This window comes from Cordyceps militaris, assembly GCF_000225605.1.
Source record: "Cordyceps militaris CM01 unplaced genomic scaffold CCM_S00004, whole genome shotgun sequence".
Taxonomy (NCBI): domain Eukaryota; kingdom Fungi; phylum Ascomycota; class Sordariomycetes; order Hypocreales; family Cordycipitaceae; genus Cordyceps; species Cordyceps militaris.
Window position 1 is genome coordinate 1,122,041 of NW_006271972.1, and position 15,357 is coordinate 1,137,397.

Sequence of the window (15,357 nt, forward strand, 5' to 3'; positions counted from 1 at the left end):
ATTCTTTCTCTCTTCCGCCCTGCCCTGCTCTTTTCTTGTCGCTGCTTCTTCTGGTCCCACGGTTGTTGGAGGCCTGCCGTCCTGGCTCCGGTGCTGCGCCAAATACTGGTCCAGTCATCATGGCATCGATTGCATTACTCGTCCATTTCGCGCGCCCCATCCGCACACTGACAGCTTTGTCGTGCCAAGCATAATATGCTTACGGGAGAAGAGTAATATCATTGCCAGAACTGCGGCGCAAGATGACATCCATTGGAGAGAGGTGAAAAAGAAGAAGAAAAATAGGCAAGACACAGAAATGTAAATCACACTTACGCGATCCAAAGTATTGTCGTTCGGCAAGCAGGGGTGTCTCTAACAGTTCGACGCGGCTATAGCGACCCAGAGTCGATTATTTCTCGTTCGGTGTAATCGTGGCTTTTCTACTTTCCAAAGCTGTTAGTAATGTCATTTCTTCATCCTCGTGTCTCTTCTCGTATTGTTGATTCCACCCGTTCCCGGGTGGCGGCGCAAGGCGGCTATACTCGCTCTGCCTTCGTGCAACAGCCAACGCAACGCCTCGCATCAACCATTGCAGCTAGCAAGTGCGTGGCGGCTCAATGAGCCTGCGATTTGCACCCAGAGTCGCCAGTCCGAGGAAAAAAGGCGACAGAAAACCCCTAAACGCCCGCGACTTACCAGCAAGTACAACCAACACAGTTTGCGACCGGTATTGTACAATGTAGTCAGAATACAGGTGAAGGAGGGAAGAATTGACACAAAAAAGCTTCTTTCGATTCGAGAATAAATCGCAATCGCGTTCCCGGGGGCGGCGGGCCACCTACCGCTTATAAGCCAACCCGGGGGCCCGTGGGGAAGCGCACTTGATTTGACCGAGGCCCCTTCGGCTCTCTCTCACCTCTCACAAGCACTCGGCTCGCGCTGCCGTCATGAGCTTTTCTTGCCCACGCCACCTCGCTGGCCAATATGCCCGAATCGGGCGGCTCATGCTCCAATTCGTCCATTTACACTCTTTTTCAGAGACATTGGACTCGGCAGCAGCCTATTCAGATACACCACTGTCCAACTGGACATTCGCCGAAGCTCCGCGCATTGCGTAACAGCTGCCCGACCATCACAGTCGGCTCCTCTTATCAGCTCCGGAACCTAACGTTAGTCTCTTTCGAAACTCTTTTTTATGCACTTGACATACTGCCCTCTGGTCGCAGAAGCACACACATGCTCGCGCAGCACTTGTACCTGAATTTTCCCATGCGCCACGTCGTCACATGCTCCGACTCTGGTACAATTTTCTTTTTCTAAGACAAAAAAACGAGGAAAAGTCCCAGATACCCTCAGGTCAATTGCCACTTTAAATACAGTAAAAATCGCTTGTATGCATTGAATCGTCTAAACAGGCTTTTCCCAATTGGCCAGATCGTTGTTGTTACATTGGCCCTTGTCAGCCTCACTCCAAAGAGCCTTATATGATGAGATCCCACAGCACCAAGAAGGCGCATAGCCCGCTCGCCGCGAAAAATGTGTATCGTGCCGCACTCGGTCGCTGCGAAGCCTTTTTAAGCTCCTTGTTGCCGCCGCCGACATTCTCCGTCGTTGAGAGCGAGTCCGTCACCAGCTGCTCAATGTGCGCCGACTGGATCGCCAGGTTGCTGACCAGCATCGATTGCAGCTCCGAGATTTCCACCAGTGATTTCTCCGCCGTCCTGTTTCATGCATCGTTAGCGCGGATCCCCAACACCGTCTGCTCGCACACTCTCCCGGCCACGTACTGTACTTTGGCGAGCGTGCTCTCGTAGTGCTTCATCATGTCCTGGTTACCCTCCTCAAACATTTGTACCTGGTCCTCGGTCAGGCCCTCGTTCCCGGCCCCGTACGCCGCGTCGGCGCTCGACGTCGCCGGTGCCGCCGTCCCCGTCGCCTGCGCAAAGTCGGCAAAGTCGGACGCCGGCGCCGCCAGGAACCCGCGCGACTTCTCCAGCTCCCGCGTCAGCCGCGTCTCCATCATGTCCTGCTGCGTGCGGCAGCACTGCTCCAGGCGCTGCCGCAGGAACCACAGGACGCTGTCGCGGTGCATCTCCGTCTGCCGCCCGCGCGCCTCGGCCGCCGCATGCTCCGCCGACTGGCCCGCCCCCAGCGCGCTGCCGCCAGACGCCCACGAGCCCAGCGCCCCCAGCGCGCTGCCGTACGTCTTGCGCACAATCGCCGCCGCTGTCTCCCGTCGCAGCTGCTCAGCGTCGTCCACCGCCCGGATGCTGGCGTTGAGCTCCCGGATCATCTGCTTGGCGTTGGCGTCGACCTCTTCCCGCTCGCGGTCCGTCAGCACCCGCGGCTGACCCTGCACCGTGCGCGATTGTGTTCGTCGGGGCTGCGCTGTCGAGAGGTAGGCTTGTCGTACATCGCGGAGTTCCTTATGTAATGTGGTAACGTGTGAGTTCTACGGGAGAGCCGACGTTGTCAGCAGCTGTGTACTTGATATTGTCTAAATCATGACGCACAATTCTGTATGCCTCCTTTAGGAAGCCGTCTGCCCTCTCAAGGTCGGGTCGTGCAGTTGCTGGTGCTGCGTTTCGCTTGCGCAGCAGCTCGTTGAATTCGGCCGTCCGGTCGCCCGTTGGCGCCAGTAAAACCTCCATTGTTTGTAGAATGCAGCACGCAAGTGATAGTTTTCGAATCCGAACCCGTGTTGTAGGGCTGTTCAGGGCTGAAACGGCGAAGCTTGCACAGGTCGAGGTTCGGTGGCCTGAACCGTGGATCGCTACCACGTCAGAGGCTCGAAGTAGCTTAGTCATGCGACCAGACGAGTTAAGTTTACATGAGTGACAACTCTGAACTCTCGCAAAAGTGTTAAGGGGATTGAGGTTAGAAAAAATTGTTTAAAAGTAAAAGATGTAGAGTTATGAGATCTTTTCCTAACAAGATACAAGATAGGAAAGCCGACCTATATTCAGCGGTTGTCACCCCTGGGTGTTCCACCAGCTTGTGTGCCTCGTCTAAGTCAAGTCAAGGGAGCTTGAGACTGACGGTAAAAGCATGAGACGTAAGACCTCCCAAAGATTTAGTATTAGGGATTTAATCCGTTCGTTGTTACAAGGGTTTTTTGTTCTCTTCTATTTTGGCCATTAGACTCTCGGGCTGAACCGGTCTTGCGTTGGGTCGCGTGCCACGCTTCCCAGTACGGCGCAGAGTCGCTCTCTGCACCAAAACTGATACATGAGAGATTATGTTTGAGCGGGATTTCAACTACCATAAGTGGTGTCCTGTAAATCGAGATAATAACGTGATGCGATCAATTGACCACAGGCTTCCAGCCCATCCTGGGTACAAACCCACGGACACCTTCGTCACAAAGGATATCAGCGCCGAGACGGCCAGTGACAACACTGCGCTCAAATTCCGTACCGCGAACATAGAAGGGATACGTCAAGCGGGATGAAGAGTCGGATGTGCCAGGATCAAGCGTTTCGGCGGCGCTGGAGCGCTTTGGCTCCCATGTCATACGATCGCTCTTCGACTTTGTGGGTGCGAAGCCAGATAGGTCCCTTTCCAAAGACAAATACCATTTACGCTGGTGAATGCTGCCAATTGAATTGGTTGCGCCTTTGTATGCGTTTGTGCGTCGCACTTCGTCGTCGTCCAACTCCCGCAGCTCCTTTTCCAGCGCCGACAGTGCCGCCGCATCCTTCTGCGGAAGCTGTGAGCTGGTCACAGGGACTAGGTCCGCGTCAGAGTCCCCATACCCGTTTGTCTCACTATTACTGGTTTCTGGATCTTGTGTTGGTGCAGACTTGGCTGCCCGCCGACGCCGACGTCTTGGGCTCTTGGTTGGAGTGGCTTTGGCACGTCCGGCAGCATCCTCTGTCTTGGTGAGACGCATATATATGACATATGGGTCTGGAAGCTTGGTACCGTGGAGGCGAATTTTAATCTTTCGAGCCTGAAAGGCTGCGTGTAGGAGAGACTGCTGCGTGGTGGGTGGTGAGGGCGAAGCTGTTTCACCGTCCGACGCGCCGGAATCCGGATCAAGCGCAGGAGCATATTTGCTGCGACGAGGCAAGATTGAGTACGTGCCTGTATCCCATATCATGAGAGATCCTGTTTCTGGAGAGGCGGTTTCGATCAAATGGTTCTTGGTTGAGTCAGTATTGTAGCCTTGTCCATGGTGCATAGCCGACTCACCCATATCGAGTGGATGCGAGTTTCAGTCGCATTACGGTTTAGTCTCATGCTGTTTGGATCGCCAGGTAAGCCATACATGATGGCCCAGCTGACACTGCTCGTCTCGTTAATCTGTAACCGAAGATCATAGTGGGTTCCGGCGATAGGATGATCATGCTGATGAATGACAAAGTGTGCACCTTGCTCAGAGCCGGCATTGGCGGTATAGATAGCGGCATATTCATCAATCGAGAGCTTGCACAGTATACTATCTTCTCCTGTCCGTTGCCTGACGAATTGAGCTAGATGCTCCGAAAAGTGTTGTAAATGATCATCGATGATGGCAGCCCCGGATTCCACAGCGGGAGCAGTGGGCCTCGGCTCGGGGGCAGAGGAGCCAGGGCCGGCGGTGTAGTCTGTCCGGAGGCCTGGATAGGATTCTCTATCCAATGGCGGGGAGCTTCGGGGGATGGGACCTGGTGCGTTCAAAGTCCATTGTAGATTTTTCTTCTTGATGAAGGGGTTAGATATGAGATGCGGGCTGGGGGGCCGTTTGTGAGAGGGTGTGGTATCCATGGAGCTGGCTATCGTGGCGAACGAGACATGATTGCGAAATTTAATACAGCATTAAGATGGCAGAGAAATTATGAATAAGAGACCTGTGAAACTGTTGGACGAGCCTGGTGGATGGAAAAAGATGAAGACTGGTGGTTCGAAGACAAGTCGGTTACATAATCGAAACGGGGGGTGAGGGGGTTGAAAAATAAACCTCACTACCTTACTATTGATGAATTAATTACAGCAGGCAAATACGAGGGATTACCTCTGGTCGTTGCCCATTGATTAGCCTCAACGAGACCTGCCTACTCCTTCATAATTTATTACGACAAAGCCAACCGATTACGACATGTCATATCGAGAAGCCGTTGGTGCCACCCCCCCCGCCGACAAGGCTCTGGGGTTAAACTGACTAGCAACTGGAAAGGTCTACTCCGTACGATGCTTGAGAAAAATGCGGCTGAAGGGACTTAGCCACCGATACCCGTATCAACTCGAGTCCTACTAACATAGATGTAGCTAAGATAAAACTGTTGGCAAGCGAGATTGATAGGCCAACAGTTCGACGCAACCATGGCACAGGAAAGACAGGTCTATTAGCTGAGGTGATTCTTTGTCGCTGCATCAACCTGCAAGCCACACACCAACTTTTCGAAGCGAATGGAACCTGGTGACAAGAGTAGGAGTGGCCCAGCACAACTTGGTATTGGGGCAGCAGCATCACCAACGCTCCGAGATAATACTGTTGAGCTATTGTTTCCTCCTACAAGACACAGTCACGGATGCTATGAATATTATTAATAACTAGCGCTGTACCTTCGCCCCAGCCTTGATGACAGACGGCTCGGGCCGTGGAACTCACACGACCTGGAACTATCGCAACAGCAGTTAGTGCTGAGCAACTAACAAGACCCCTGTCGTATGTTCTTCGGAAGCCAGCCTTCAACGGGCTTTTTTGCATATGCAGAACACCTGTAATGCATACTCACCGCCTTTGGACTTTTTTACTCCTCTTCAGGTTATTGGAGACTCCATTTACTCCTCAATGTTGGCTGCTAAGTGAGCGGGATCATGGACCAAGATCATGATCCATGATTGCCCCTCCTCCGGATTGCTTGAGTCCCCCGCTCTATTATACTAAAATATCCGGATAAAAGAGGCCTAACACTTGCTTTCCTAAATGCAAGCCTCTCGAGAAGGCTTGAACCAAGCTTGAATGTAACGCAATCGAAGACGGTACAGGACGGGTTGCATCCTTGATACGCTATTTTCCTCTTCACTCCAGCCAGATCTGTGCTCACACGGCACAAAAGACAGACCGCTAGATCTGATATACATCTCTGCAGTCATGGCTAAACAATGGATCCTCGCATTGGCCGTCGTTGGCCCCGTCGTCGTTGCCGCTGACGAGCTGGATGATTTCTCCAACAATCTAGCCACGGACCTGGGCCCTCTTCTTGTCCTTTTCGGCGAGGCCATGACCAAGCAATATCTCAGCGAGTCCACGTCCTTTTTGGATTACTTCATCTTCGCCATGGCCCCCATCGGTGTGCTCACTGCCATGGCCGCTGCCATCCGCGTCTGCGGGTACTCGACGCTTCGCGCCTTCATCGGTCGCTCGCAGGAGGGCCAGGGCACTGTCGAGGCCGAGCTGTGCACCTCGACCGGTCGTGATGTTTGCGAGCTCTTCACCCGTGGCGGCATCACGCGCGCCCTCGGCCGCCCAAGCATTCTCGAACTCGTCCACGTTCCCGGCACCAAAGACGATGACGGAGACAAGGCCGGCGTACACTCCTTCAGACAGTGGGTCGGATCCAACGGCGGAGAGCGATGGCATATGACTAAAGAGAGCAAAGAGAAGCATCAAGAATCGCTTTGGGGTAATGATCTGTTGGCTTCCCACCCCCCCAACATATCCCTCAACGTCGGCATTATAAAACGCCCTAGATGGGTGTTTATAGTGGTGGCCATTACCGGATTTACTCTCCAAGCGGGCCTCGTTGGTCTGGCGGCTGTTGGCGGATGGAAGCTTGGTTGGGCCGTGAACAAGGCTGGAGCCTCGTCGTCGGTAATCTACGCACCCATAATGTATATCATAGGCACCACCCTCATGTCTCTGGGTATGTGGGGTTGCGCAGCCGTCATTGGGCAGACCACACACGAGATACAGTACAAGCGACGACCAGACGAGCTCAAGAAACCACAGACACGCTTGTTCTGGCTTCAGCCTGGTCCTCAGTTCATCGGCGACCAGTGTTTCGATCCGTTCGCGTTTACCGAGGACGAGCCAATGAAAGACTGGACGCTGTCAACTAAAAATGCCCTCCCCAAACTCAGGTTTCGTACCACTCTGGCCGTTGGGGCTACCTTGATCGGTTACATCATGCAGTTCATCGGTCTGCGTGGAATGAAGGCCTGGGTCTCTCTCGCGCAGCTGGCTGCCACCGTTTTGATGAGTATGATCCGTGGTGGGCTTCGCGCACAACGGATCAGCCAGAGCGCCAACCGTTTGGCGGAAAACCGCGAGGTTCCCGATGCGGTTACCGGTCATGAACTTGATTGGATGGCTTTTGAGCTGCTCAAGACTGCATCTGAAGAATGGCCGGCGCCCAAGAAGAAAAATGCGGCCATCGGTAAGAGTATGAGGTGCTGGCAGACGCTACTACTCCTGAAGAAGCTAGCATTCTGGGAAAAGTCAGCTCCCAATGAAAGACCAGCCTCTAAGAAAGAGATACTGTGGCATATTACCGGTCAGTATAAGCAGGCTCTGGGACCAACGGACGACGCCTCTGCATCAAAGCTGTCTTCACCCAGCAAGCATTCGTCGTCCACGGATGCGGACGCCTTGTGGAGCACCGGTAGCCATGATGTGACGCGACTTGGTTCTACCAGTACAGTATCTGTGGAAAAGGAAAATGTGCGTCCAAATTCATCGAGTACGGGTGCAACTGGGATGCTGCAAGACAATACCACGTCCAATCCGCCTCAGAAAGACGGCACGGATCAAACTAGCTGCACAGACTTGCTTCGGACCCGAGCGCGCCTTGCGCATTTGACAGGGCATATTCCATTTGGCGCGACTACCAAGGAGGGCCAACAATGGAAGAATAACCAGGTCAAAGTTCGCACCAAAGCCAACGAAATCTCTTCGGCTATTTGTCAAACAGCTGCTAAGCTGATTCCCTGGAAAGACCGCAACTCGGATATCGTGCTTCAAATTATTGGGTCCACATCAACAATAACCAACACGGGCAACAAGATAAGCAATACCATCAATCATAGCCAGACGCTCGGCATCACCCTCAAACCACCATCAGAGTCGACGTTGGCTGGTTGGCAAATCGACTCAGCACGGGTAGAGGCCATATTAGGACTCTGGATGTGGTCGTTGGTCTCCAACGGCCGCGAGGTTGATCAAGTCTGCTTCCGCAATGAAAAGCTTCCTACCCGGAGCATTGTTTCGGCTGGCCGTAATACACAACAAGAGTTGAGCTTTTGGCTTGGTTCCCAGGGCGTCAAGGTCACGGAAGCCACCCTCCAGATTGGAGAAACTCATATAAATGGCCTTATTGACTTGTGGCGCATTCACGACAAGTCAAGCAGCGAATGCATTTCGAATAAAGCCGATAAGAGCACCTCCGAACCGGGCCAGATTGATATCCTGACAAAGGTAGATGTGAATATCTCGAAGCAAAATGACGTACCATTCAGGCTCTGCGGCTGGAATGCCGTATGCGAAGCACTGGCGCTGGAGAAAACGAGCGACTCGGCGCCACAACAGTGCACAGTCCGTATGTTCCCTACCGCGGGCTCGCTGTTGGACATTTGCGCCCGGGAACTCTTTGCCACGCTGGCAGCGTCGCTTACCGGAATCGCCGAAGTCGTGAAGCCCAATTTCGTTAACCAGCAAGATGATTACATGCTGTTGCAAAGTGAGACAGTCACCATTCTCACGACGGCGGTCATGGAGAACGGCTTGGGGTCACGAGCCGACGCGATTCTGAGCGTCATTCCAGCGCTTGGAGAACAAATTGCCATCCCGATCGATGAAGAAATGATGTCGGCAACCATTGCCATGGCGGACAGCTACCGTCGGCGCGGCGAGTGGCTATGGGCGGAAAGGCTACTGCAATGGTTATGTCACATTTGTTCCTCCTCCAACGGCCAGAAGGCTACGGCGTCAACAACCGGCGGTCGTAGCCAATTCGCACGGGCTCTGCGTGCGACGGGAGAGCTGTATCGCTGGTCTCTTAGAAAAGGCAATTTTGGCTGCGACGAGGCATGCGCGTTTGGCAGAGCTGGCATCGATTGGATGCACCGCACATACCCGTGTACGGATCCAGCGGACGAGACGACACAAATCCTATGCTGCTACAGATATGTGCAGAAAAAATTGGAGACGGATTCCAGGATGACCCCTCTGGAATTGTGCGGTATGCTGGCGCAGGCGGTTGATAACCAGCATGATGAGAACGCGCGTGGTCGTGCTCTGTATTGCTTGTGTTTGGTCGAGAATTGCTCTCATGAATCCTTATCACGGCGGGCAGTGCCATTCGCTGCTCGAAATGGGTGGGACGAGGTGCTGGGATCAATGCTACAATTGGGAGCTAACGTGAATGCCAGTGACGAGCGCAATAGGACGGCACTTTGGTATAGCGCGGAGAGTGGTAATGCTAATAATACCAAGCAATGCATCGATGCAGGCGCTGATACCGAGATTTATTGTGACGGCACGCCACTTTATGTGGCCGTTCAAAATGGGCACGAGGCTATCGTGCAGCAGCTCATTGCTGCGTCCGCCAAAGTCGAAGTCCAACGCTGTTTTAGCGAAGACGGGCCGCTTCACATAGCCGTTCGCAACAGGAACGAAGCAATTGTAGAGAAGCTCATTAGCGCGGGCGCCGAGGTCAACAGGAAGGGAGATCGCGGCCACACGCCACTTCATTTAGCTGCTGAGTGCGGGAACACGGCGATTGCGAAGCGTCTTACTATGGCTGGCGCTTTAGTGGACGCGATTGATCGCGACGGGAACGCGCCGCTTCATATAGCCACTGCGCAGGGGGACAAGGCGATGGTAGATTGTCTCGTTACTGCCGGCGCTAATGTCAATGTGCCGTCCGAAGAAACCTCTTTATACGTTTACAGGACGGTCAACAGAGACGACTGTTCAACCCCCGGCACAGCACCACTTCATATAGCAGCTAGGATGGGACACACGGCGATAGCTGAGTATCTCATGGATGCTGGTGCAGGTTTCGACATGCAGGACCGAGAAGGCCGCACGCCACTCCATTATGCCGCCAGTTTGGTGCTCCCGTCAATGGTGGACTGCCTTCTTCGGGCAGGCGCTTTTCCTGACGCGAGGGATCATGAAAGGAACACGCCGCTTCTTCTGGTGGCTGGTTCTAAGCACACCAAATCGACGTGCCCGGGAGAGAGACGGGCAGTGGCCAAGATGCTCATTGACCGGTTGGCTTACGTAGACGCCGAGGATATGCGTGGCTGTACGCCGCTTCAACTTCACCGCGCTCTTGATTGTCAGGAGGATGATCTTATCGAGTATCTTGTTGAACAAAGCGAAGCTATGGATATAAAGGATGAAAGAGGAAATACGCCACGTCACGACGCCTTGCTCTACATGAGGGCACGTGAGAAGATAGATCTCAAGAACAGTCAGGGTGCTCAGTACAAGTATACAGCCCCTGATAACGTCACGGCCACGGACAGAGTCGCATGGCAGCAGCAATTCAAATCAAGACAGGAAAAAACTCTGGTTTACGGCAGTCAAACACAAGCCGTTGCTAACTACATAGGTACCTAAGGTAGTTAACACTAGCCGAGCCATTTTCCATGTTTCTACCTTTTACCTCGGTATGATAAGTGCAGGAGCCGCCACAGTGATTAGGCTAACCACAACCACAACTCCCGCTAACCAACCTGGGCGAGTCGCAGGCAAATAGGCAGCGGGCAACAGCGCTGCCAGACCAAGCACAAGTCGGTCCGCCCCCAGGTTTTTCTACCCATCGTTTGCTACTGCCAGAGAACCGCAACCCATCAATCTCATAACCCCGTCATCCGCCATCTCTTTTCTTCCCCTTTCCGTCGCCAACTACGATACCCCTTCATCGACGCGACTGTTGTGGCAAATACCATTTGTCGCGGTCCCATCCAGCCGCGAGCGCGCTCTCGGCTTCCATCCTCGGTTTCTCGGTCCTTGCGGCCCCCGCCGTCCTCCACAGGCGCAGCCTACCGAACTCCCTCCAGTTTCCTACCTTTTCCACCCCAGCCAGACTGTGCAGTCCGCGCACCTCAACGCGACTCGCCCGCTCTCTATTTCCGCCGACCTCTTGCTGGCTTCCGCGGCGACCCGTCATTTCATCCGTGAAATATAATTCCGTCATTCTTTCCCCTTGAGCTATGGCCTCTCCGCCCAAGCCCTGGGAGCGCGCTGGAGCCGGTGCTGGCGCTGCAGGTATGTAACACTCGCATTTCGTCTTGGCCGTCATCATCACATGCTAATGGCTTCGCTCCTCCTTGGACAGCCTCGCTACCCGTACCATCAGCCCCTACAATGACACCGACCTCGACATCCACCATCGGCACTTCCACAGCGCCACCACCCGTACCCGCCCTCCCTTCCTCTCTCGCCTCAACAGTCAACCAAAACGCCTCGGCATACAGCCGTCCAATGGGTACCATGGGCGGCATCGGCGCCTCGCCCTACGGAGGCGGATATGGAGGCGGCTACGGAAGTGCATATTCGTCACCCTACTCTCGTTATGGAGGCATGGGCAGCTACGGAGGCGGAATGTACGGTGGCATGGGTGGCATGGGTGGCATGGGCGGCATGGGCGGTTATGGCGGAGGCATGTACGGCGGCGGCATGTACGGCGGTATGGGCGGCGGCATGGGCGGCGGCATGGGCATGAACGATCCCAACAGCTTGACCAACCGCTTCAACAATGGTACCGCCGCCACCTTCCAGATGCTCGAGGGTATTGTTGGGGCCTTTGGCGGTTTCGCACAGATGCTTGAAAGCACCTACATGGCTACACATTCTAGTTTCTTTGGTAAACATCTCTTCTTGATCACTCCTTGCTTCTACTTGCTAACACCCCTGACCCAGCTATGGTTTCCGTCGCCGAACAATTTGGCAACCTCCGCGACACACTCGGCTCCATCCTCGGCATCTTCACCCTCATGCGTTGGATACGTACCCTCCTCGCCAAAATTACCGGCCGGCCCCCGCCCGCAGACGCCACCGCTCTGACACCCGCCGCCTTTGCCCGATTCGAAGGCCGGCCCGGCCCTGACGGCGCGCCTGGCAGCGCCCCCCGCGCCAGCAAGAAACCCCTGCTCTTCTTCCTCCTCGCCGCCTTTGGCCTGCCCTACCTCATGTCCAAGGTGATCCGCTCCGTCGCCGCCAACGCCGAGGAGGAGGAGCGCCGCATGCAAGAGCAGGCCCTCGCCGCCCAGCAACCCATCGACCCCTCCAAGCTCGAGTTTTGCCGCTTGCTCTTTGACTTTGCACCCCAGACCAACAACGGCATGGAGCTCGACGCAAAAAAAGGCGACCTCGTGGCTGTCCTCACCAAGAGCGACCCAGCCGGCCAGCCTAGCGAGTGGTGGCAGTGCCGCGCCCGCGACGGCCGCCAGGGTTACCTCCCGTCCACCTACCTCGAAGTCCTCAAACGCCCCGGCCAGGACGTTAAACAAATCAAGGCCGTCGTCGACAGCACCCGCACAAATTCCCTGACCAGCGCCTCGGAAGAGGGCAAGAAGGACTATGTCACTGCCGGCGGCATGCAAAGGGGGCACTTTTACTCCTAAGGGCTTCATTGCGCTTAGGAAGATGAGGTGAAACTTTGGATAGCTTTCGGTCTCGCATAATAACGCGCTGTATTTTTTTCTGGTTTACAAAAGAAAGACGACATATCTGGGTTGGGCGACTGGCGTTTGGGCTTCTATTTTGACGATACTCTTTTCTAGAGTCATCAGTAATCTACTAAGCAGACTGGCGAACATGACGGGAAATAACGGGAATAAAGACCATAGCAAAAATACACCCGTAAATACCAAGCATCATCAGGCGAGAAAGCTGCATCTTCTTTTTATCACCCGTATGCCCGGCCCGAGGACTTGCCAGACCAGGCGCAACCGTATCACAACCATGGGAACCCCCAATCATGCGTATCCTGCTTCAGGCGGCTCTCATCCTTTTTTCTGCAAAATGCCCACATCCCTTGACCGACCAGACCGGCCGATCTCGCCCACACCTCTTACTCGAGCCGTCGGCCTGTAATTGGCGCGGCAGTCTGGTCGCCCCCACAACTCTCCAACGACGGACAACTGGCGCCGACTTCCCCGAAAAGCAACGAGTGATGGTGGGGGAGCCGGCTGTACATAAAGCGGGGGATTCATACAAAATGGGAACAACTAACGTTTGAAAGCTTGTTCATATACGTGGTTGCGTTTCCCCCGCCCTTCTTTTCGTTCCTATTCGTGCGGATAGGCGGCCGTAATTGGAACCTCTCTGTTCGCAAACGACAAGCTATGTATAAAACCACCGGTCCCGTCCACTTTGTAGTCTGAATACGCATTCCCTTTGGTCTTCCTATTATACCAGCACTCCTCGTCCCACGATAACCCGTCCAGCTACAAAATGAGTCCCTCGGCGAATGGCACCGCCGGCCTCAAGCCCAACATTGGCGTCTACACCAACCCCAAGCACGAGCTCTGGCTGGCCGAGACGGGTCCCAGCGCCGAGAGCGTCCAGTCCGGCGCTGGCCTCCAGGAGGGCCAAGTCACCATTGCCATTCGTAGCACCGGCATTTGCGGGTACGTCGTCTGAACGAAGCCCCCTCGCCCATCGTCGTTCTCCAACCACTCACAGTAAGACAGATCTGACGTGCATTTTTGGCACGCCGGCTGCATCGGTCCCATGGTCGTCACCGGCGACCACATCCTCGGCCACGAGTCGGCCGGGGAGGTGATTGCCGCGCACCCGTCAGTGACGTCGCTCGCCGTCGGGGACCGCGTCGCCATCGAGCCCAATGTCGTGTGCCACGCCTGCGAGCCGTGCCTGACGGGGCGGTACAACGGCTGCGCGCGCGTCGCCTTCCTGTCGACGCCGCCCGTCGACGGCCTGCTGCGGCGCTACGTCCACCACCCGGCCATGTGGTGCCACAAGCTCGACGGCCTGTCGTACGACGAGGGCGCGCTGCTGGAGCCGCTCAGCGTGTCCCTCGCGGCCATTGAGCGCGCCGCGCCGCGCCTCGGCGACCCCGTGCTCGTCTGCGGCGCGGGGCCCATCGGCCTCGTCACGCTGCTGTGCTGCGCCGCCGCCGGCGCGTGCCCGCTCGTCATCACGGACATTTCCGCGCGCCGGCTGGCGTTTGCGAGGGAGGTGTGCCCGCGCGTCATCACGCATCACGTGGCGCCGGGGGTCGGGGCGGAGGCGGCGGGTCGGCAGATTGTCGAGGCCATGGGCGGCGTCGAGCCCGCGCTGACCATGGAGTGCACGGGCGTCGAGAGCAGCATCGCGGCGGCCATCTGGGCGACCAAGTTTGGCGGCAAGGTCTTCATCATCGGCGTCGGCAAGAACGACATCTCCATTCCGTTTATGCGCGCCTCGGTCCGCGAGGTCGACGTCCAGCTGCAGTACCGCTACAGCAACACCTGGCCACGCGCCATCCGCCTGCTGCGGAGCGGCGTCGTTGACCTGTCCAAGCTCGTCACGCACCGCTTCCCGCTCGAGGAGGCCGTCAAGGCATTTGAGACGTCGGCGGACCCTGAGAGCGGCGCCATCAAGGTCCTGATCCAGAGCCTCGATTAAACGTGCATGGCCGAGTTGGGCTGCCAAAGGAGTTTGGGGAGAGTTGCAAGTGGCAAGAAATAATGAAAGATTTGTTTGTCCGTGCGCGGACCTGATACTGGTTGTACATAAATACTACCTAGGTAGCAAACACCACAATTATGCACGTTCACTAATATTCAATTGATAGACTTGGACGTGCAAAGCACATCATAATCTTAACTAGTCTTAGAAAAGAATGCATCGTCCCACTAGTATACAATGAGATTTTTTATTTTATTTTTATTGCAAAAGTCATCATTTTGAGATCCTAAAGCTCAAGTACACGTAGCTGAGGCCCATCAAGTACACTCGTTCTCGGCCAACCAGTACTTTACCGCTTACTGCAGAATGCCGCAGCATTTTCCACCGAATATACACAGAATTAATTACCATCACACAAGGTACATATCTATAATTGGTATTGTTTTCAACATTATTCGGAAGTAATTAGCATTGACATGAACCCAATTGACAGTCGTCTGCGTTGTGTACAGACTACCACCTCCCACCTAAACCAGCTTAGCCTGATAAGCCCTGCCGACCAATCAGAAGCCTCCAATCCAGGAACCGCCGGGGAGCCGCAACGATTCTTCCCGAGCTCTTTTTTTCTCCCTCACCAGCCAGCAATCATCCAACCCATCTCGCCATCTCACGCCATCTCTCACCCCCTCCGAGCGCATCCGTCGGCATCAATTGGCTTTCCTCGTCCGGCCTCTCGATACACCTCCCGGATCACCTCTTCCCTTTCAACGACTTGACTGTCCGTTCCCGATCCAACCGACCGCCCG

The 15,357-nt window shown here is 55.0% G+C and overlaps 5 protein-coding genes across 5 annotated transcripts; 3 read left to right on the forward strand and 2 right to left on the reverse strand.

Moving 5' to 3' along the window:
- Positions 1 to 1,462: 1,462 nt before the first annotated feature.
- Positions 1,463 to 2,633, reverse strand: CCM_05389 (syntaxin; the record flags this gene model as incomplete). The annotated part of the gene is made up of 3 exons (XM_006670533.1): positions 1,463 to 1,703; positions 1,770 to 2,407; positions 2,496 to 2,633. 3 exons carry the CDS (start codon positions 2,631 to 2,633, stop codon positions 1,463 to 1,465), a joined length of 1,017 nt encoding a protein of 338 aa, XP_006670596.1.
- A 653-nt stretch (positions 2,634 to 3,286) lies between these two features.
- CCM_05390 (ABC1 domain containing protein) lies at positions 3,287 to 4,731 on the reverse strand (the record flags this gene model as incomplete). The annotated part of the gene is made up of 2 exons (XM_006670534.1): positions 3,287 to 4,126; positions 4,177 to 4,731. The coding sequence occupies 2 exons, from the start codon at positions 4,729 to 4,731 to the stop codon at positions 3,287 to 3,289; spliced, it is 1,395 nt and encodes a 464-aa protein (XP_006670597.1).
- A 1,330-nt stretch (positions 4,732 to 6,061) lies between these two features.
- CCM_05391 (ankyrin repeat domain-containing protein 28) lies at positions 6,062 to 10,534 on the forward strand (the record flags this gene model as incomplete). Its single annotated transcript, XM_006670535.1, has 1 exon — positions 6,062 to 10,534. The coding sequence occupies one exon, from the start codon at positions 6,062 to 6,064 to the stop codon at positions 10,532 to 10,534; it is 4,473 nt and encodes a 1,490-aa protein (XP_006670598.1).
- Positions 10,535 to 11,284: 750 nt separating this feature from the next.
- On the forward strand, positions 11,285 to 12,543 carry CCM_05392 (peroxisomal membrane protein (Pex13), putative; the record flags this gene model as incomplete). Its single annotated transcript, XM_006670536.1, has 2 exons — positions 11,285 to 11,783; positions 11,840 to 12,543. The coding sequence occupies 2 exons, from the start codon at positions 11,285 to 11,287 to the stop codon at positions 12,541 to 12,543; spliced, it is 1,203 nt and encodes a 400-aa protein (XP_006670599.1).
- An 832-nt stretch (positions 12,544 to 13,375) lies between these two features.
- CCM_05393 (xylitol dehydrogenase XdhB, putative) lies at positions 13,376 to 14,548 on the forward strand (the record flags this gene model as incomplete). The annotated part of the gene is made up of 2 exons (XM_006670537.1): positions 13,376 to 13,551; positions 13,615 to 14,548. 2 exons carry the CDS (start codon positions 13,376 to 13,378, stop codon positions 14,546 to 14,548), a joined length of 1,110 nt encoding a protein of 369 aa, XP_006670600.1.
- Positions 14,549 to 15,357: the final 809 nt, after the last annotated feature.